Source organism: Culex pipiens, chromosome 1 (genome assembly GCF_016801865.2).
Source record: "Culex pipiens pallens isolate TS chromosome 1, TS_CPP_V2, whole genome shotgun sequence".
NCBI lineage: Eukaryota > Metazoa > Arthropoda > Insecta > Diptera > Culicidae > Culex > Culex pipiens.
The window spans coordinates 18,640,834-18,664,223 of record NC_068937.1 but is presented as its reverse complement, the minus strand read 5'-3'; the positions used below and the strand labels follow the sequence as shown (position 1 = coordinate 18,664,223).

Genomic DNA, 23,390 nt, shown 5'->3' with positions numbered 1-23,390 from the left:
CGCAGCGCCATCACGCGGCGAGCACTTTGACGTTACCCGCTCTACCAAACTCTTCCCCGTCATTGATTGAAGTGGTAAATTTTTCAAGTGCAGGGCGTAGATTGCTCAGGTAGTGGCTTTTTACTGAATTTCCGTGTGAAATCCGTTTCGTTTCCGACCAAAACCCATTCAAACGTGTCCTTCCGGCGACGGTGCACACTTTTCCGATAAAATTTTCCGGAATCCGCACTGATTGAAGCCCGAAAATCGCAAAACAAAGTTCCCCTCCCTGATTGATGACATCCGCCGCAGCCAAAGAATCGTCATCCATTTTTTTCCCCTCCCGCAGAGTTTTGACAGCTCGCGGCGGGGCTTCCCCTTCCCAGCCTCCTCCACCCACCGCAAGCGGTGGGGGAGTTTGTTTACCTTTCCGCTGCCACCCCTCATCGTCGAGCGGGCCGACGTAAACAAACTCAGCTGTTTATTTACTTCGTGGAGTCTTTTCGTTTTCTTTTTCGCTCTGTTTTGCTGGAGTTTTGTTGTGTCTGCTCTGATTAATTTGTGCGTGTTTTTGCAGGAATTTGCGTTTTTTCTTTGTAGGGCGAGCACCACACTCTTGCTTGAGCCGTTGAAAGTTGCAGATCGACGACTTGGAGAGATGGCCCAGGAAAAGATTACCCTGGCGGATGCGCTGTCCAACGTGGAGGTGCTGGACGAGTTGCCGCTGCCGGACGAGCAGCCGTGCATCGAGGCGCAGCCTTGCTCGGTGGTTTACCAGGCCAATTTTGACACGAATTTTGAGGACCGGAACGGGTTCGTGACGGGGATTGCCAAGTACATTGAGGAAGCGACGACGCATGCGAATTTGGTGAGTTGCGGGAGTGGGATCCGTGTTGGACAAGAATAAAAATTGTGTTGTTTTCTGCAGAATCAACTGCTGGACGAGGGGCAGAAGCATGCCGTTATGCTGTACACGTGGCGGTGCTGCTCGCGAGCGATTCCGCAGCCCAAGTCGAACGAGCAGCCTAATCGCGTTGAAATCTACGAGAAGACTGTGGAGGTGCTGGCGCCGGAGGTCAACAAGCTTCTCAATTTTATGTACTTCCAGCGGAAGGCCATCGAGGCGTTTTCCGGGGAGGTGAAGCGGTTGTGTCACGCGGAAAAGCGCAAGGATTTCGTGTCCGAGGCGTACCTGCTGACGCTGGGCAAGTTTATCAACATGTTTGCCGTGCTGGACGAGCTGAAGAACATGAAGTCGTCGGTGAAGAACGACTACAGCACGTACCGGCGGGCGGCTCAGTTCTTGAAGGTGATGAGCGACTCGCACACGCTGCAGGAGTCGCAGAACTTGTCCATGTTTTTGGCGACGCAGAACAAGATTCGTGACACCGTTAAGGACACGCTGGAGAAGATCTCCGGCTACGAGGAGTTGCTGTCCGACGTGGTCAACATCTGTGTGCACATGTACGAGTCGAAGATGTACATGACGCCGGAGGAGAAGCACATGCTGGTCAAGGTGATGGGCTTCGGGCTGTTCCTGATGGACTCGGAGATCTGCAACATCAACAAGCTGGACACGAAGAAGAAGCTCCGGCTGGATCGGATCGATCGGATCTTCAAGAACCTGGAGGTCGTTCCGCTGTTCGGAGACATGCAAATCGCCCCCTTCAACTACATCAAGCGAAGCAAGCACTTTGACCCCAGCAAGTGGCCACTCTCCAGCTCGCAAGCCATCAGTCCCCAAGCAGACCTGATGGTGCACCTCCCAACGATCCGCGAAGACCACGTCAAGTACATCTCGGAGCTCTCCCGCTACAGCAACGAAGTCACCACCACCTACAAAGACAACGCGACCGACGCCGAAAACAAAGCGACCGCCGACCTCGCCCTCCGCGGTCTCCAACTCCTCTCCGAGTGGACCTCCGTCGTCACCGAACTCTACTCCTGGAAGCTGCTCCACCCAACCGACCACCACCAAAACAAAGAATGCCCCGTCGAAGCGGAAGAGTACGAACGCGCCACCCGCTACAACTACTCCGACGACGAAAAGTTCGCCCTCATCGAGGTCATCGCCATGATCAAAGGCCTGCAAGTCCTCATGGCCCGCATCGAAACCGTACTCTGCGAAGCGATCCGCCGCAGCATCTACGCCGAACTTCAAGACTTCGTACAACTTATGCTGCGCGAACCCCTTCGCAAAGCTGTCAAAAACAAAAAGGACCTCATCCGGTCGATCATCATGTCGGTGCGGGAAACGTGCGCCGACTGGCAGAAGGGCACCGAACCCGGCCACGACCCAGCCCTCAAAGGCAAAAAAGACCCCGACGGGGGCTTCCAGATCGCCGTGCCGCGGCTGAACGTGGGCCCCTCGTCGACGCAGCTGTACATGGTGCGGACGATGCTGGAGTCGCTGATTGCGGACAAGTCGGGCGGGAAGCGAACGCTGCGGAAAGATATCGACGGGTCGTGCCTGCTGCAGATTGATGCGTTCCACAAGCTGTCGTTCTATTGGACGTTTTTGCTGAGCTTTAGCGAGACGCTGCAAAAGTGCTGCGATTTGTCGCAGTTGTGGTATCGGGAGTTTTACCTGGAGATGACGATGGGCAGGAAGGTTAATGTGAGTAATATTGACGATTTTTTTGTGGTTGCATACGGATTGGGCGTATTTTAATCTGTTAGCAAGGGCACCAACCTTTTCAGTAGAGAAAACCTTCTCAAGTGCCGACTTCAAACTCAAGCAGTGAAACAAGTTTTCTCGTACTAGATGCTTAAATGAATTAAGCGGGGAGAAATTTTCAATCATTTCCACCTTCGTTTTTTGTAGAAACAACTCAGAAAGCACTTGGATCAAGTATAAGTTTAACCTAACGCATTGCGATTTTTTCATGTTTTTGGCGTTATGGTTAATGCATCGACGCGTTATTTCTATTCGCGTTGAGTATTTTTGCACGGAAATCTACTTCCTGCAAACTTTGTGGATTCCTACGGATTATTTCACTTAAAACTACCTCTGGCGGTGCTCTCTTCGCGGTTTAATTTAGTTCCACGTTGTTTCTTTTATAACTTTTTGTTTAGAAGGAGAAATTCATGATGGTCGTGTCCGGATTCCATGATGTCCTGAAATAAGAATGGAAATGTTGTTAATATGATACCAAAAATATTAAGCAACTCAAAACTTGTATAAAATACTCTGTAACCTTGAGCTTGAAGTCGGCAGTTGGGAAGTGCTTGTACATTAAAAACTATTAAGGAGCTTCGAAGGAACGCAAATCGTCTTCAATAGACAGAACTTGTTTGAGTTACGGCATTTCATTACGGTTTTTGTTCTTGTTGATTTTTTTAATATTAAAATTTGCTGGCAGAATTTTTTTAAATTAAAACAAATTGGAAATTTTGGAAATTAAAAATAGAAATTTTAAAACATGGAAAAACATAACAAAATTTAAAATTTTTGAAAAAGCAGGAATTTAGAAATTCTGAAATTAAGAAAATCCAAAATTCTTATGTTAAAAAAAAACTAAAATTTAAATAATGCAAATTTCAAAAATAAAAATAATAAATTAATTTTTAAATAAAATTTGTAGAAATATTTAAATTCTGACAATAACCATTTTTAAACAAATATAACATTCTTGTAATTTAAATAAATAATAATTCAAAAATTTATAATTAAGAATTTTGAAAATTTAAAATTCCAAAATGTACAGCACTGAGGGAATGGGGGGAGGAATCAGTCTAACTGGCTAGAATTACCTAAAAACCAAAATTTAAAATTTTAACACTTAAAACTCAAAAAATGAAGCAATCATAAAAATTTATCAATTAAGCATGCAAATAAATCTTCAAAAATAGAAATATATAAAGATAATTTTGAAAAGCATAAAATTTTCAATTTTTTTTTAGATAAAAATTCTGACATAAAAAAATCCTAAATTCTTTAAATTAAAAAATCTATAAATTTCATAATGCCAAAAATAAGAAATTCAAAAATTCAAAATTAACAAAAACAAACTTGAAATCAGAAATTTAAAATTTAGAAAATTCAAGAATTCTTATTTTTTTCAAAGAGCATTTAAATAATACTGCAAAAATACAAAAAAATGTGTGTCAAAAATGTAGGACTTTTTTTTATAGATTTGAATTTCGTTTTGAAAAACTAGAATAAGAATTGAACAATTAAAATTAAAAACAAATTTCATTGGTTCAAAACTTCTAAAATAAAAAAATCTAGCATTTAAAAATTTCTAACTTAAAAAATATCAAAAATTTATAGATTCAAAATGAGATAAATCCATAATCAAAAAAATAATCGAACTTAAAAAAATTATTCAATTCAATAAGTGTTTTAGGAAGATTTAACAGTTCTGCTCCAGCATTTGCAATTCAGAGTTTTGGGGAACCATTTTTCTAAGTTTAAATTTTGCTATCTGATTGCTCTTTTAGGGAAAATAAATTTTAAAAAACCCTACCCTAAAAATTAAAAAAAATCAAAAAATTAAAAATTTCATAATTTAAAAACAAATTTAGCACTTATAAAACTTTAAATTCGGCAATCCAATGATACTTCAATTATTAATTTAAAAAAATAATTAAAAAAATAAAAATTCTATTTATTAAAAAAAATTGCACTTAATAATGCTATAATTAAAATAATTTTAAATTTGAAAATGTAAAAAGGACCCCTTCATTAATTCGAAAAATTCAAGAATCAAGTTCGTACTCGATTATCCGAAGAATTGAAAAATTTAAGAATGAGGAAATTAAAAAATGTAAGAATTGAGAAATTTTAAAAAATTAGTGTATAAAATTACAGTGGACTCTTTGGCTGTCGATCTTCTCGATATCAATATTGCTCCAGCTGTCAATAAAATTTTCAGTCCCTTCAAGAAGATTGCTTTGATTTTGCGGTCTATAATTTGATAACTCCTTCTCTTGACGGTCCCTTCTATATCGACAACGAGAGAGTCCACTGTATTATAATTTATGACCTTAAGAAAAGGGTCCTAAAGCCCCATGTATGTTTTTAGATACAGCGGTAAAAAAGCACGCTTAAAAACACTTATTACTTTTTTTTTATTTTAATGTTGAAAAAATAAATCGTCCAAAAATTTTTTACTACGGATCAAATATGGTCGCCTTAAAACGAGCCAAGTAAGATTCAAATTAATTAAAATTTTTTAAGTATTTTAAGTTTTTTTTTAAAGAATGTTTAGAATATTTTTTATTTTATTTTGGAATTAAAGAATTTTGAGAGTTTTAAGAATGATAAGAATTTTAAGAATTGTATGAATTTAAAGATTTAAAGAATTTAAAGAATGATAAGAATTTAAAGAATTTAAAGAATGATAAGAATTTAAAGAATTTAAAGAATTTAAAGAATTTAAAGAATTTAAAGAATTTAAAGAATTTAAAGAATTTAAAGAATTTAAAGAATTTAAAGAATTTAAAGAATTTAAAGAATTTAAAGAATTTAAAGAATTTAAAGAATTTAAAGAATTTAAAGAATTTAAAGAATTTAAAGAATTTAAAGAATTTAAAGAATTTAAAGAATTTAAAGAATTTAAAGAATTTAAAGAATTTAAAGAATGTAAATAATTTAAAGAATTAAAAAAAAAAATAAAGAATTTAAAGAATTTTAAGATTTTAAAGAATTAAAAGAATTAAAAGAATTTAAAGAATTTAATGAATTCAAAAAATTTAAAGAATTTAAAGAATTTAAAGACTTTAAAAAATTTAAAGAATTTTATTTTTTTAAAGAATTTTCAGGATTTTAAAAATTTTAAGAATATGAAAAATTTGAAGAATTTTAAGAATTTAAAAAAATAAGAATTATAAGATTTTTAAGAATTTTAAAAACTTTAAGAATTTTTAAGAATTTTAAGAACTTTAAGAATTTTAAGAATCTAAATAATTGTAAAAAATTAAGACTTTTTAGAATTTTAAGAATTTTAAGAATTTTAAGAATTTTAAGAATTTTAAGAATTTTAAGAATTTTAAGAATTTTAAGAATTTTAAGAATTTTAAGAATTTTAAGAATTTTAAGAATTTTAAGAATTTTATGAATTTTAAAAATTTTAAGAATTTAAAGAATTTAAGAAATTTTAAGAATTTTAAAAAATTTAAGAATTTTAAGAATTTAAAGAATTTAAAAAATTTGAAGAATTTAAAGAATTTAAAGAATTTAAAGAATTTAAAGAATTTAAAGAATTTAAAGATTTTAAAGAATTTAAAGAATTTAAAGAATTTAAAGAATTTAAAGAATTTAAAGAATTTAAAGAATTTAAAGAATTTTAAGAATATTAAGAATTTTAGGCATTTTAAGAATTTTAAGAATTTTAAGAATTTTAAGAATTTTAAGAATTTTAAGAATTTTAAGAATTTTAAGAATTTTAAGAATTTTAAGAATTTTAAGAATTTTAAGAATTTTAAGAATTTTAAGAATTTTAAGAATTTTAAGAATTTTAAGAATTTTAAGAATTTTAAGAATTTTAAGAATTTTAAGAATTTTAAGAATTTTAAGAATTTTAAGAATTTTAAGAATTTTAAGAATTTTAAGAATTTTAAGAATTTTAAGAATTTTAAGAATTTGAAGAATTTGAAGAATTTTAAGAATTTTAAGAATTTTAAGAATTTTAAGAACTTTAAAAATTTTAAGAATGTTATGAGTTTTAAGAATTTTAAGAGTTTTAAGAATTTTAAGAGTTTTAAGAATTTTAAGAATTTTAAGAATTTTAAGAATTTTAAGAATTTTAAGAATTTTAAGAATATTAAGAATTTTAGACATTTTAAGAATTTTAAGAATTTTAAGAATTTTAAAATTTTTAAGAATTTTAAGAATTTTAAAATTTTTTAAGAATTTTAAGAATTTTAAATTTTTTTAAGAATTTTAAGAATTTTAATTTTTTTAAGAATTTTAAGACTGTTAAGAATTTCAAGAATTTTAAGAATTTTACATTTTTAAGAATTTTACAAATTTAAAGAATTCAATGAATTTTTATTTTTTTTTAAAGAATTCAAGAATTTTAAAAATATTTTTTTTTAATGTTAAGAATGTTAACAATTTTAAGAATTCATGAATCTTGGAGTTAAAAAATCAACTGATACGTTCGGTACTTGAATTTTACGTCCGCAGAAGGGACAATCTTGATAATTCTCCTTTTCCCCTCTCTTTCCAGAAATGCCTCGTCCGGCACCAGCACAACGAGGAGTGCAACGATCTGATCACGATGGAGAAGCGCATCCAGTTCCCGATCGAGATGTCGATGCCGTGGATCCTGACCGATCACATCCTGCGCACGAAGGAACCGTCGATGATGGAGTACGTGCTGTACCCGCTGGATCTGTACAACGATTCGGCGCTGTACGCGTTGACGATCTTCCGGAAGCAGTTTCTGTACGATGAGGTGGAGGCGGAGGTCAATTTGTGCTTTGATCAGTTTGTGTACAAGCTGAGTGAGCAGGTGTTTGCGCACTACAAGCAGTTGGCGGGGAGTATCTACTTGGACAAGCGGTTCCGGGTGGAGTGCGAGGTGCTTGGGTTTAACTTCCAGTCGTACCCGAAGAATAATAGGTATGAGACGTTGCTGAAGCAGAGGCATGTTCAGCTGTTGGGCAGGTCGATCGATTTGAACAAGTTGATTACGCAGCGGATTAATGCGGATATGCAGAAGAGTTTGGAGTTGGCGATTTGTCGGTTTGAGGCGAGCGATATTACTGGGGTTGTGGAGTTGGAGGCGCTGCTGGCGGTTAATAAGTTGTGCCACAAGCTGCTGTCGCGGTTCTTGGCGTTGGACGACTTTGACGCGATGCTGAAGGAGGCGAACCATAATGTGTTGGCCCCGTACGGGAGGATCACGTTGCACGTGTTTGTCGAGTTGAACTACGACTTTTTGTCCAACTATTGCTACAACGCTGCGACCAACCGGTTCGTCCGGAACAAGTTGCAGATTCCGTTTTCCGGAGCGATTACCCGCGAGAAGGCCCCCGTCATGTCGCACTACTATCTGTGGGGATCGAAGCCGTTGAACGCGGCCTTCTCGACCCAGTACGGCCAATACACCGGATTCGTCGGCTCCCCCCACTTCCACTCGATCTGCCGCCTGCTCGGCTACCAAGGAATCGCCGTCGTAATGGAAATCATCCTCAAAGACATCGTCAAACCGCTCATCCAAGGCAACCTGCTCCAGTTCACCAAAACCCTAATGTCCGCAATGCCCAAGTCCTGCAAACTCCCGCGTTGTGACTACGGATCACCCGGCGTCCTTAGCTACTACCAAGCGCACCTCGTAGACATCGTCCAATACCCAGACGCCAAAACCGAACTCTTCCAGCTCTTCCGCGAAATGGGCAACTCCCTCCTGTTCTGCCTCCTCATCGAGCAAGCCCTCTCTCAAGAGGAAGTGTGCGACCTGTTGCACGCCGCCCCCTTCCAGAACATCCTCCCCCGCCCGTACTGCAAGGAAGGCGAAAAGCCGGAAACCAAACAGAAACGACTCGAAACCAAGTACTCGTCGCTGCAGATCGTCCCGAACATTGAGAAGCTTGGAACGGCCAAACAGGCGATGATCGCAAGAGAGGGAGATCTACTGACGCGGGAGCGGCTCTGCTGTGGATTGAGCATTTTTGAGGTGATCTTGGGAAGGGTCAAGTCATTCCTGGACGATCCGGTTTGGGCGGGGCCGCCGCCCGTCAACGGGGTCATGCACATTGACGAGTGTTCGGAGTTTCATCGGCTGTGGTCGGCGCTGCAGTTTGTGTACTGCATTCCGGTGGCCGGGACGGAGTATACCGTGGAGTGAGTAGAAAATCAAGACATTAAGATCTTTATGTTTAGATAATTGAGCCAAATATTTATTCTTATTTATTTGCGTTTGCTTCGAAACTTTTGAAGTCGTTCGTCTCCGGATCCAAATATTCAGGGGGCTGAACTGATTATTTGGACTGCTTTATAAAATATGTAAACTTTGAAATATATATTTGAATGGTAATTTAAATGTAATTCAATTAAAAATTACATTACAAATCTAAATTTAAAAAAAAATACCAAAAATTTTAAAATTTATAAACATCTAATTCTCTTTTCGTTCAAATTTTTTGAGGAAATAGCCTAAGATGTTACAAAAAGACTGATAAAAAATGCAGGATGGTATGTCTCTCCTAAAAAAATACAAAAATCATTTGCAAAAACTGTTTTTTGTTAAGTGGTCTAATCGTCAAAATTAAAAAAAAAACGATAGTGGGAATCGATTCCCCAGACAATTTTACATAAAAGTCTCCATATTGACCATTGTCCTAAGTCCAATTCAGGGGAAGATACAGCGTTTTTGAAAATAAAAATGTTGAAAAAAATAGATTTTTTGTGGTTTTTGGCATTTTCTATTTAATTTTTCAGTCCCGTAAATATTTTTACCAGAAAGCTCGTCCAATTTCCATAAGTTTGCCTTTGACAGCTTTTCAATTTGACTCGTTTTAATATTTACGTAAGCTTTTTTACTAGGTTTCTACCACACTGAAATTACAAACTTATGGTAAATTGGACGAGCTTTCTGGTAAAAATATTTACGAGACTGAAAAATCAAGTTTGTCATATAGAAATTTTCAAAACCACCAAAAATCCAATTTTTTCAACATTTTTATTTTCAAACCCGCTGTATCTTCCCATGGATTGGACTTAGGGCATTGGTCAATATGGAGACTTTTATGTAAAATTATCTGGGGAATCGATTCCCACTATCGTTTTTTTTTATTTTGACGTTTAGACCACTTTACAAAAAAAAAAACAGTTCTAATGTCTTCAAAGTTTCATTGAAATCGGGTACAAAAGTACCAGAAAAAAAACCTGATTTGGACTGGAATTGCTCAATTATAAAATAATAAATAAAACTCAAATGATTTTTAAAAACCTAAACCAAAATCCTTTTATCCGATCAAGCGATATAAACAGTTCCTAAGAATTAAGTGAATTGATAAATCGGCAAATCTAAATGTTATAAAAATGCAGATTATATAGAAAGTTTCGATTATTCATACAATTCTATAAAATCAAAGAATAAAGAAAATTACAAAATTCAAAACAATGAATATTAAGAAACTTCAACAAATACAATTTTAAAAATGTTTAAAATTCTCTATCGAATTCTGAAAATTTGAAAAAAAATGCATAATTTAGAATGTTTTTACAATTTATAAAAAAACTAAAATTCGAAATAATCATAGAATATAGAAAAATATAATTCTGAAACTTATCCTTTTATTTCATTGCTTCATATTTTAGAAAATATAAAAGTTTTAAAAAAAACGAAAGATATCAAAAATTCTGACAGTCTAGGAAAAATAAGCCAAAAAAAACTAAAGGTTAAAAAATGTAGAAAAATAAAACAATAATTAAAATATCAAAATGTTTAACAATTAAACTTGAGATAGTGAAACTATTCATCTTTGTTTTTATAAAAAAAAAATATAGGCAGTTATAAAAATATAGGAAATCAGAATAACCAGAAAATTAAGAAACTGAAAATTTTCAGAATATAAAAAAAAACAATTTCTTTGAAAATAGAAAATACAGTAAATTTCAACATAATCAAAAAGTAAGAAATATCAGAAAATTCAGATGATTTATAAAAAATCAATAATAAGAAAATACAAAATTGGTAATTCTCCGCCAACTTACACGAAATCGGAGAAAGTTGCCCCGACCCCTAATCGATTTTCGTGAAACTTTGCTAAGAGGTAATTTTGGTCCCAGGTCACAAATATAAAGTCCATTTTTCGATATCTCGTGATGGTGGGGCGGTACGACCCCTTTGATTTTTATGGTTTTTTACTGAGACACGTTTTTCAGTGATTTGTTGCTCGAAACCGTGAAGAGACAAAAAAATTGGTGCCAAATTTATGTAAAATTAGACGCCCGAATTGAAAAAATGTATTTTTCATCCAAAAAAGTTAAAAAATAGTTTTAAAATCGTTGCCATTCCCCGTTACTAAACTGTATAAAATCTTAAAACATGTTAATCAAAAGTAACCCAGAAGGGTAATTTTTTCATCTAGTTAAATTTTTTTAAGAGTGCCACAATGTTTTACAAAGTTGTAGAGCAGACAAATGCAAAAAATTTGATATATTAACAAAAGGGGGTTGTGTGTATTTTTACAAGTTATCAGAATTTTACAAAAAAAATCTTAAAAAAGTGATGATTTTGACTATTTTTGACCAGCTTTTCCTATTTTTTACCCCTAAAACTTAATACAAATCTGAATTAAATAGAAAATATAGAAAATATTGTAAATCCTCCAATTTTGACAAATTCTGACAATTCAAAAAAAGAAAAAAGTTCAGCAAAAAAAAAAAATTAAAAATTTAAATTATCAGAAAATAAAAAAATTGCAAATAATAAATTAGAAAGTTCACAAAAAAATATGTTTAACATACAGTGAATATTTGTGTCATCAAAAAATTAAGAAAATTGATAAATTTCTGAAACTATATTAAATATTTAAAAAATAAATAAAAAAAGCTAAAAAAGTTTCATTTCTTGAATTTAAAATATTAAATAATTTTTTTAAATGCGAAGTTGTTTTTGTAATTTTTGGTTTATTAAAAAACATTGAGTCTGAAATTATAAAAAAAAATCTTGTTTAGAAAAAATATAACAATGTAAAAAAATCTGAAAATCTTCCGAAATTACAGAAATTACAGAATTACAGAATGAAAAAAATCTGAAAAATTAATTAATTTTGTAGATAAAAACTGTAAAATATTCGTAACTTCAGAAATTGTGAAAAATCAAATATGTTCAGAAATTTCAATGTTTTTTTTATTAAAATTTCTGAACTGTGAAAGTTTTAATTTTTTTGAACATCCAAATTTTTCACAAGCTTGGAAAATTGGAATAATTCAGATGTAAAATTGTAATATCCAAAAATTAAACAGCCTAAAAATGAAGGGAATTACATTTTTTTAAAGGTTCATAAAATTTCTGAAAATTTGAAATTCTAATAATTTTGAAAATACAGAAATTGGTTAAAATAATCTAAACATCTTAGAAGTAACGAAAAAGATTTTCAGAATTTTAAAAAAATTCAGCCTAAAATTGTTTTTTTTAGTTAAGATAAAAAATACCAATTTTTTTTTTTTTATTTTTTAAAAATACCAATTTGTCGGCCAAGGGCTGCAAGATTCCAAGTAACCACAGTGCAATAAATAAAGTTCCCAGTCCTGCTAGTTTGAACTATGTTTTAATGCCTTTGGATACTAGGGATGCCCAGGTGCAGGACATCCTGGAAGGAGCGGAACTGACTGTATCGGCAGTCCTGTTTGCGACTGTCGTAATCAGGGAAGCGATCCGCCAAATGTTGGTTGTTAGTATTCCTGGTTATGAGAGTCTGAACAGTATAGCTCTGGTCCTGCATCAGTTCCCTATCCTCATGCCTCCCCGTATGCTAGATGATGACTTGAACATCTGTCTAGCTGGCGGTCGATGATGTCCATGTTTCGAATCGTGGTGATTGTTCTGTCTTGTCACATGTATTTACGTAACTGACGTATAGGCGAGTGACAAGGTAGCACTATCATGACGAAGTATGATTGCGTGGATGGCCATCACTAGGGAGTTTCGTAGTGATTTTTCAATGGAGCGTAGCCTTGGGTGTGAGCAGGCAGCCTATTCCAGTCACATTCAAAGTGAACTGCTTGTTTTTTTTTTTTTTTCACAGGGGTTGTGCCCTTTTGGGAAGTTACTTCGGAATTTAACGATCCTTAGGGAGGATTCTCCAGGACAATCATATTGAAATAGCCGAATGAGGAGGGCACGGAACAACGCAGTTGGTTTGGGTGCATACCCAGATTAGCTGTGTTGTTTTGGGTGGGATTGGGTTATTCGTGAGCAAGAAGTTCATGTATTAATGCATCTTTTTGTCTTCATTTTCATGTCATGCCTGGGTCTACGACTGGAGGACGGTCGCACCAGGACAACCGAATCAAGACGTCTCCGGTGTGATATCTATCACATTGGAAACAACAGCAACAACATCAACCTGATGGCACTCAAGTTCCGGAAAGTATTTGTATCGTTATTTTATAGTTTTTATATTTTATTAACATCCCTTTCTTTGCAGAGCATGGACAACAATAACAAAGTGGCAATGTGGGAAAGGGAAGTCATTTGTGATTGTAGAAGGTATTGTTTTGATTCACAGCATGTTGAACGAACTGTTGTGGATGTACCTAGAACATCGCAGCACGGGGTATTTCTTCTGCACATTTCCAACAACAGTACTTGTTCGGTAACTTGGCTGAGAATGTAGCACAGTTACCGAATGCTGCTCGCAAACTGGGCTGAACGAAAAATGACGAGGGGACCGATGCATAACATTTTCTCTACAAATGTAAAATGATGGTTGCTTAAATTTCTTTCAGAGCTCACCTTTAATTTTTCCTTAAATTTTGATTTAACATTTCATTAAAACTTAAATATGATTTCTAATTTGCTGAACTTGCTTGTGCATCCAGCTTGTGGCCCCTCATCATTCCGGTTTGTTTGGTTATTTTACGTTTGTCTGCTTTTTAAGTGGGCTACAGCCCAAGTAGTTCAGTCAAACAAGCTCAGTTACCGAACAAGTGCTGTATTTTAATTTTGCTTCACTCATCTTTCTACTCTTCTGCTCTCATTTCCCAATAAATACTGAAACGTGTTTTCCCTAACAAGAACAGTTTACCTTAATATGCAAACGAAACGATGTTAACTTCTGTTTATCATTGATCTTTCCTTTACCCATTTACTTATTTATTTATTAAAATGTAATTTTCATCGGCTCCTACTCTTCTTTCCTTCAAACTACAATTATTCTTTCAGTATCGAACTTTATGTAGTTTGCTTTCCTTTATTGTCTATTGTTTAAATCTACGCCCTTTTCTTGAAACAACTATGGTTCGAGTCCTTACTTAATATATTGAATGATCACACACATAAAATTATTGTATTTTTGGTAAACTTTTGAATAACATGCTTAGGTCCAAAACATTGTAACAAAACACCGCGACAGAAGAAATAGCAACAGATTAACACGATTCAACATTAGGGAAGATTTCAGGAGAAAACAGTACACAGTAGAATAACAACTAGTTTTTGAATTCAAACTAAAAATAAAACAGTACTTGCTTTAATGAAAATTGATAGGCACACTATAAATGGTTAGGCGCTTATACTTACATCAAACCCTACGTAATGTACCACCCCCGGCCGAGTTAAAATGCGTAACCGGAAAAGAAGGTGTGCATGCCTGGCACGAACACTCAAAGCGTGTTCTAGCGTGCTGCTCGTACTGACTCAGAGCAAGGGTGAGATGTAGGTGTAAGGGCAGTGCGTGTTCGTCGGGAACCTTGTGCATAAGATCGGTCAAGGCCCGTTCTTACACTGAAAATTGCGAATTGCGAATAAAAAATACCAATTTATAAAATCTGAATGTTTAGGAAATTTTGAAAATGTGAAAAACTAAGAAAAAATAAAAATGGCTGCAATACATTATCATTATTATTACATTATTATTATTTTTATTATTATTATACATTATTATACAGCAATTCCCCACGAAAACAGCATGGAAAAAAACAAAAGTCCTCGGATCGGGCTCAAAATTTTTCTGGGGGTTCCCTGGCCGAAATAATTAGACCCGTATTTTTGTTTTTGTTTGGCCATTAGGGTGATCTACGCCGTCTTAGGGTGGACTAAAAAATTGCCATTTTCGTCAATTTTCGCAAAAACCAAATTTTTCGAAAAATCATAACTCCTCGCCATTTTAACCGATTTCAATTGCCTTATACGCAAATGAAAGGTGATAAGTTGGGCTTTCAAAGAAAAATAGTAAGAAGTTTCAAAAATCTAGCCTAACATATGAAAAGAGCGTATGAAACTTTAAAATGCCGTTTTGACGGTGTCTGGACCAAAGAGCCTATGTCTGGAAATATTTTTATCAGATTCCCCGGACATTTTTACATAATATACTAAAAAATGGGAGGAGTTCATTAACAGGATTCCGAGATATGATTTTTTGAAAATAAAATCCGCGTTTTTTGACGCGCCGCCCGCAAAAACCGGAGAATGACGAAATTGGCAAAAAATCAACTTTTTTCACTAAAACTGCGATAACTTCAAAATTTCAGCGATGACCTATACATGTCTGGGTACCAAAAGTTGCGTCTTTTAATTACAAAAATTTTGGTACCCAAACATCTATAGCTCATCGCTGAAATTTTAAAGTTATCGCAGTTTTAGTGAAAAAAGTTGATTTTTTGCCAATTTCGTCATTCTCCGGTTTTTGCGCGCGGCGCGTCAAAAAACACGGATTTTATTTTCAAAAAATCATATCTCGGAATCCTGTTAATGAACTCCTTCCATTTTTCAGTGTGTTATGTAAAAATGTCCGGGGAATCCGATAAAAATATTTCCAGACATAGGCTCTTTGGTCCAGACACCGTCAAAACGGCATTTTAAAGTTTCATACGCCCTTTTCATATGTTAGGCTAGATTTTTGAAACTTCTTATTATTTTTCTTTGAAAGGCCAACTTATCACCTTTCATTTGCATATAAGACAATTGAAATCGGTTAAAATGGCGAGGAGTTATGATTTTTCGAAAAAAGTGGTTTTTGCGAAAATCGACGAAAATGGCCATTTTTCAGACCACCCTAAAACGGGGTAGGTCACCCTAATGGCCAAACAAAAAAATACGGGTCTAATAGGGACGTGGCGTTACATCGTGCTGCCACCTGGTTTTTTTAAGCGCAAGAGTGTAAAAGTGCTGAGTCATCGTCTAAAAATAGACGGCGTCCTATCTCGCCCAGCAAAATGAAGTCGATAAAGTAGTCGGTTTCGATGAGCAAAAGTGGAAAACGTGGTCTAAAAATAGCGACGCCATCCCCCTATTATTTCGGCCAGGGAACCAACCGACAAATTTTGAGCCCGATCCGAGGACTTTTGTTTTTTTCCATGCTGTTTTCATGGGGAATTGCTGTATACATTATTATTATTATTATTACTAATGTTCCAAATATTTTGAAAATCCTATTTTTAAGAATTTGGAAAATTTTGGATAATCCAGGTACACATTTTTTTTTTAATTTTAAAATTATCAGACCCTATAAAGTTAAAGAAAAAAGATTTTAAAATTTTGACAATAATTCGAAAAATTCTAAACTGCAACGCATAACCTGGAAATATAAACGTTTTAGAAATTACATAAGTTTAAAAAAAATTTAAAATTTCAAATAATCAAATTCAAATTTTTAATTTATTTAGTTCAGAAAAAGTACACATTTCAAAATAATCTAAATATAAGGAAAATTTAGGAAATCAGCTAAACGAAAAGATTCGTAAAACCAGAAAATGAGAAAAATTAAGAAATTCTGAAATTAGTGAAATTTAAGATAATCCAGAAAATTTAGAAACTTTATAAATTTAAATTTGCCGAGACCCGTGGTGTAGAGGTAAGCGTGGTTGCCTCTCACCCAGTCGGCCTGGGTTCGATCCCAAAACCGGACACCTACAATAATTTAGGTTTTTTTGATGAAATAAAATTTAACCTTACATTTAAATACTCACAAATATAGAAAAATTAATCAACTGCAGAAATATTACGAACGCTTGCATCAATCAGTATTAGAATTCATATTAAAACAGTTCTAATTCAAACCGTTCTCGTCTCTCCTTTCAGGGAACTCTTCGGCGAGGGTTTGCACTGGGCCGGTTGCGCCATCATCGTGCTGCTGAACCAGCAGCGCAAGTTCGAGGCGCTCGACTTTTGCTACCACATTCTGCGCGTGCAGCGCGTCGACGGCAAGGACGACACCGTAAAGGGAATCGTGAGTCACTTCCTGAAAATTTACCGAGGTTGTGATTTTAATCATAAATTTCGCTTTACAGAACCTAAAACGCATGGTCGACCGCATCCGGCGCTTCCAGGTGCTCAACTCGCAGATCTTCGCCATCCTGAACAAGTATCTGAAGAGCAACGACGTCGAGGGCTCGAACGTGGAGCACGTGCGCTGCTTCCCGCCGCCGCCCCATCCGACGGTCGTCCCCTCCCACTACCACGATCCGAACAAGCTGCGGGCGCAGTAAACGACTCTAATCTGTCATTTTTTACCCCTTTTGTCTAGCTGCAACTGTTTAGTACGAGTTTTTCCTGCTACATTAGTGAGAGAAGCGAGAAGCGCGAAGCATTTCTTTTTATTCGTGGCATTTCTTCTTTCTGCGCGATTATGTTTTTATTTTTCAGAAGTATTTATTTTTCATATTTGCAATTTAAGGAAACAAAAAAAAAAACACAAAATTCGTTTATTATTTTAGGGATCTATATATATTTAGAACTTGTATGTATGTAGGCGAACTTGCTGGTTAAAGTAAAAACAAAACGTAAAGCGAGGAGACTCTTAGTTCTCCTCATAGCAAAAACAAAGAAAAGATCGTCGTCATTTGGAATGAACACATTTATCTGTAGGATTAGGTGGATTTGCTTTGAGAAAGCATCAATCTAGAACGTATGTAGGGTAGGGTAGTCATCAATGAGACACTTTTGGTTTTCAACTTTCAACGATTTTTCTAATTTTTTCATCAGCATGTCTTAATGAGCTTTTAGTTGCATTATCTTTCTTTTAATGTGTTCTATCATTGACCAAAATATGAGATCGATCCGACATCTACAGCCAGAGTTATTCAACTGTCTCATTGTAGACGCACTTGGCAGGAACAATGAGACAGCTGGGGAACAATGAGACACTCTACGAAAATCAACATTTTTCTAGCAAAACATCATGTTTTTGTATTGTTCCATTGCAGGTGACTTGCCTTGAACATTTTAGAGCAATTTTGCCAACATGAAACTTTTAATAACAAAAGTTACACTAAAAAGTATTTAAATTTTGTAAAATCCATATATTAATACCAAATAACTTTGTATTTTTGGTTAAATGAAGTTTAAACTCTATAAAAATACCAAAAATCACTTTTAATTCATGTTTTGAAAGATTTCCATCGATTTTGAAAAGTTTATTGAAGAAAAATCAAAGTGTCTCATTGTTACCCATGGGCTGAAATGAGTGGGGAACAATGAGACAGTCCTGGATTCTGGGTGTATTCTAAATTTTGGCCAAATCCAATGAAAGGACATTGTAGCCCAACTTAATCCCTATGGAACGTCGAAAGACATTTGAAGAAATATTAGTTTTGGTGTAAATGGCAGCCTACGAGCGAAAAAGTATTTTTTGTCCATGATTTACTTTTACACCCCAGAATCAATTATTTATGAATTACTTTTCAAGGGAGCGTCCATAACCAAAGCCACTTATATGGCAGTCGTGTATCCAGTAGACACACCTTTCCCCCAAATATGAGCCTGATTGGTTGAAACTACGACTTGTGAGAGCCATTTTATCATTGTTCCCCGTGTCTCATTGATGACTACTCTACCCTACTCTTTGCAGATGAACGGTTGTTCGACGATGGGCAGAAAATTGCTGGTGGCGCCGACGGATGACACTTTTATGATCGTCGAAACGATCCAGGAGACGAAATGGTGACAAACAAGTTTCTTAAATCGAAATTGATAAGAGATCAAATTCACGAGAATCGCTGAGCAACGAGAAATCAGAATCACCAAATTCATCAAAATCACCCTGATAATTGTAAGCGATTGTCAATCTCAATATTTAAATTGTCTTTTTTTGTACTTCTCTAAATTTTAAAAATATATTCAAAACTTTCGCTAAAAGGTCCAAAAATTGTAGCTATAACTTTTTGCAAATTCCAACGACAAAAATTCAGAAATTCACCAACAGAAAAAAAAACAAAATTTTCATGTTAAATTTTCTGAAGCCCTGAAGTTCTAGGATTTAAAGGCTCAACAATTTTAGGAAAATTTACATTCAAAAATTTTCAAATTATGAGTTTGAGAATATCAGAATCATTCCATGAGTTCTAACATTTTAAAAATCCTAAAAATTAAAAAAATGGATTTGAAATTCTTTTAAAAAATAATTTATTCAAAAATTCTTAAAATTATGAAAATGCTTCAAATTGTCAAACTCATGCTTAAAAATGAAAGATTTTCAAATTCTCAAATCATTTCTTTAAAATTAGATGGTTCTAATGTTTTACATTCTTTTAATATTTTAGAACTATAAAAATAAACGAAAAATAAATCTTCGAAATTCTCACTCATTAAAATTTAAAACGAAGTGTAAAACTCCTAAATTTGATAATTCTCAAAACTTGAAAAATTAACATTCTATAATTTAAAAATAATAAAACTCTAAAGTTCATTTTTTTTTAATTTTAAAAACACAGTTCTGAGGTGCTATAGCTGAATATTTTAAAACTAAACAGCTTAAACAAATTGAGAAAACGAAAATAAAACCAATTTTTGCCAATTTAAAAGTTCATTCAAATTATGAAAATGTAAGATTCTCAAAAAAAAAAAATTAGTAAATTTAGAAAAAATAGAAAAATTAACAAAAAATAAATCTTCAAAATTCTCACTCATTAAAATTTAAAACAAAGGGTAAGGCTCTTAAATTTTTAAAATGTATCATTCTCACAACATAAAATATTTACATTTTAGAATTTGAAAATAATTAAACTCTAAAATTTTTTTTTTTAATTTAAAAATTACAGTTCTGAGATGCTTTACTTGTAATATTCTAAAATTAAACATTAAAAAGAGAAAACAAATATTTTTTTTTACAAATTGCAAAATTTTAGAAATTCTTAAATTTTATCCAAATTCTGAAAATGTGAAATTCTAAACGATTAGAAATTTAGTAATAGATTAAAAAAAATGAAAATCAAACATTTTTTTTAATTCATTGGATGGAAAAAACAGAAATTGCAGAAAATAATCTAAAAAGAATATTTTCAGAAAAAGAAATGAAAAAAGGGTGACAGGTAAATAAATTCTTTCTGAATTTCAGGATGTTTCGAAAATTATGAAAATTATTAAAAATCAGACAATTATGAAAAATAGTGAAAACTGCAAAAATATTGAAAAACAGGAATTTTTAAGAATAAAGAAAAAGAATGAAAAAATCAGTAATTCAGAAAATTTGGAAACAATAAAAATTAATAAGACGGGTTTTTTTTTATTTCTAACATTTTAATGTTCACAAATCCTAAAATTCTTAATTTTTGTTCAATTCTATAATTTAAAATTTATAAAATATTACAATTCTAAAATTCCATGTTTCGAAAATGCAATAATTCTTAAATTTTAATGATTGAAAAAAATCTTTAATTAAACAATTTGAATATCTATAATAACGAAATTTAAAATGTTTAAATTGTAATATTTTCATATTTTATAATTTATCGCTAACATTTCAATAAGCGCCACAAACATAGACTTTGCTTGAGACAAACCGCTTATTGAAATGTTAGCGAAGAATTGTAAAATTTAATAAAATTCCGAAACTGTCAAGTTTCAACAGTTTTTTTTTTAATTCTAAGCAGTTTAAAACTTATTCTAAAGTCCAACGATTTTATAACGTCAGAATTCCAAAATTTGCAAATCCTCAAATTTTAAAATTCTAAGCTTAAACAAATTTAATTTTAAAATTTTAGTTTTTTCAATCTTTTTTTGCATTTTCCAACATTTTTGAAATTTAAAGTTTTTTTTAAACTTCAGAATTCTAAAGTTTTAAATCCTGCAATTTTAAAATCCTTTTCTTAAATTCTAGACTTTTTATTTATTTTTGGCATTTTGGAATTTCAGAATCGTTCTAATGCTTAAAAATTCTTCAATTTTTAAATTTGCAATCTAAAACTCTGATAATTGAAAAAAAAAAAAACATAATAATGCAAAGTTTTGGAGCCTTAAAATTTCAGAAGTTTTTGAATTTTTGAATTCTTAAAATTTTACAGTTTGAGATTCTCAAATTTTAGAAAATTATAGTTTTCGAGATTTAAGGTTATAGAATTTTAGAATTTCAGAATGTCAAAATATTAGAATTTAGATTCTTTGAATCGTTGAGTTTGAGAATCTAAAAGCTTTTAACAAAATTGGAGTTTAGAATATGGATTTTCCCAGAATTTAAAAATTCCTAGAATTTTAGTATTTGAAAGCTTACTATTTAAGAATTTTCGTATTTTAGAATTTAAAAGTTTGAAGTTTCAAATTTTTGCATTTCTGAGTTTTGTCTTTTTTGATAGCTGATTATTAGAATTTAAGAGTTTTCAAATTTTAATGTTATAGAATTTTAGAATGTCAAAATATTAAAATTAAGATCGTTGAAATCGTTGAGTTTTAGAATTTGAAAGCTTTCAAAAAAAAAAAAAAAAATAGAGTTTAGAATTTTGATATCTCAATTTTAAATTTTATAATTTGAAAGCTAAATATTTTTGAATTTTTGCATTTTAGAATTTAAAATTCTGATGCTTCAAATTTTTTATTTGATTTTTATATCTTCGAATTGCTGATTTTTATGATTTAAGAGATTTTGAAATTTTTTAACTTTTAGATTTTAGAATTCTCAGAATTTTAGAAGCTTAAAATTTAAAAGAAATCTATAATTTTAATGTTTATGAATTTTATTAATTTAGAAGTTTTTGAAATTTTAGAACTTTAAAATGTTGAAATTTTTATCTTAAAATTAAAAATTGTTGCATTTCAGAGTTTTTTTTATTTTTTGAATTTTTGAGTCGCTGTTTTTTAGAATTTAAGAGTTTCCGAATTTTATGGTTATAGAATTTTAGAATTTCAGAATGTCAAAATATTAGAATTTAGATTCTTTGAATCGTTGAGTGTTAGAATTTGAAAGCTTTTAAAAATTTAGAGTTTAGATTTTGGATTTTCTCAGAATTTTAAAATTCTTACAATTTTTCAACATAATGTTGAAGTTTAAGAATTTTAGGAATTTAGAGGTTTTTGAAATTTAAAAACGTAAAATGTTGGAATTTTAACCCTGAAATATTTTTTTTTAAATTCAGGATTTACAATTTTTGAGTACCTTTTTTTTGGTTTTTTTTTAATTTTTTATGTTTAAGATTATGGAAGCTCCTAAACCTTAAAATAAATGTAACGATTGTAATATTTAGATCATCGATCTTCTGAAAACGAACGAAAATTTGAGCTGAGGTAAAAAATCAAAGAACATAAATTTAGTCAACCCTGGAGATAACCTTGAAATAGCAATTCAGCTGTGATCATCACTACAACACCAATTCAAAACGCCTGCCACCCAGCAGTTTCCTGTATTTTCGTCGACAATTGTATTTGCACCATTTATAAATGACATTCATAATCCATACACAAAACGGAAGAATAAAAAAAATGATACACAAAAACACACACACATTCATATTTCTCAGTAGGACGCGGAATACAAATGCGCATCATAGAACCTAAGATATTATTACCTTAACAAATAAAAAAAAACCTATTGCTTATAAAGGAACGCGAAAACTCTCAAACCCGCCGGCTAATCTTTATCCGAAGTCCGTCCTTTGGCCGCAGGATCAGCTCGCCAAGCAGGGTGAGATTTTCGCGCCGATCAACCGCTTCGATGCGGTACTTTCGCAGCACGGCCGAGATGATCGACTTTTCCTCCAGCACGGCAAACTTCTGGCCGATGCAGTTCCGCGGGCCCGCGCTGAACGGGATGTACGCGTACGGGTGCCGGCCGCGGCAGTTCTCCGGCGCAAAGTGGTCCGGGTTGAACTTGTCGGGGTTGGGGAAGACGGCGGGGTCGCGGTGCAGCTGGTAGACGACGATCATCGCTGTCGTACCGGCAGGGATGGTGTAGTCCTGAACTACGCAGTCTTCGACGAGCTTGCGCGCGATCAACGGAACGCTCGGGTAGAGGCGGAGTCCTTCCTTGATGCAGCACTCGAGGTACTTCATGTCGTTGAGTTCCTTCATGGTGGGGAAGCGGTCGCGATCGCCGCCCATGATCTCGTCGATCTCCTCGACGATCCGGTCCTGGATGGCGGGTTCGGCTCCGAGTAGGAGCAAGATCCAGGAGATCGCGGCTGAGGTGGTGTCGTGACCTTCGAACATGAAGGTATCGACCTCCTCGCGGATGTCCTCGTGGGACAGGACCGTCCCGTCCTGGGACGCCTCGATCAGCAGATCCAGGAACGCCAGTCGCTTCTTCCGGCCAAACTCTTCCGCGTTGTTGTTGCCGTCCGCGTTCGGGGCCTGCTCGACGGAGTTGTTGTTGGACAGTTTCTGCTTGCGGATCTCCTCCTTGCGCTCGTGGATCACCCGGTTGGAGAACTCGTGCAGGATCGACAGGCAGCGCTGGTGATCGCGGTAGTCCTTGGTGCGCTTGAAGATAAAGTCCGGCTGCAGCCAGATCTTCTGCTGGCGGTTCTGGACGATGCCACCGATTCTGAAATCAATAAGATCGTCATAGTCCAAACCTCCTTAAAT

General features: G+C 33.9%; 2 protein-coding genes across 2 annotated transcripts in view; one reads left to right on the top strand and one right to left on the bottom strand.

Moving 5' to 3' along the window:
• Nucleotides 1-61: 61 nt before the first annotated feature.
• Nucleotides 62-18,763, top strand: LOC120415612 (cytoplasmic FMR1-interacting protein). Its single transcript, XM_039577206.2, has 6 exons — nt 62-109; nt 557-847; nt 908-2,596; nt 7,155-8,773; nt 16,683-16,830; nt 16,892-18,763. The coding sequence occupies exons 2-6, from the start codon at nt 638-640 to the stop codon at nt 17,087-17,089; spliced, it is 3,864 nt and encodes a 1,287-aa protein (XP_039433140.1). The 5' UTR covers nt 62-109; nt 557-637; the 3' UTR covers nt 17,090-18,763.
• Nucleotides 18,764-21,654: 2,891 nt separating this feature from the next.
• Nucleotides 21,655-23,390, bottom strand: part of LOC120415636 (cytochrome P450 4c3) — a 39,948-nt gene continuing 38,212 nt past the window's right edge. Inside the window, exon 5 of the mRNA XM_039577235.2 lies at nt 21,655-23,349. Coding sequence (XP_039433169.1) covers nt 22,425-23,349 — 925 coding nt within the window. The 3' untranslated portion in view covers nt 21,655-22,424. The remainder of the gene's footprint in view (nt 23,350-23,390) is intronic.

Bases quoted from the DNA above. Each gene is read 5' to 3' on its own strand.
- LOC120415612 (XM_039577206.2), top strand. From the start codon at position 638: ATGGCCCAGGAAAAGATTACCCTGGCGGATGCGCTGTCCAACGTGGAG. The intron at 8,774-16,682 runs GTGAGTAGAAAA...CTCTCCTTTCAG, and splicing joins GGGACGGAGTATACCGTGGA to GGAACTCTTCGGCGAGGGTT. The intron at 16,831-16,891 runs GTGAGTCACTTC...TTCGCTTTACAG, and splicing joins ACGACACCGTAAAGGGAATC to AACCTAAAACGCATGGTCGA.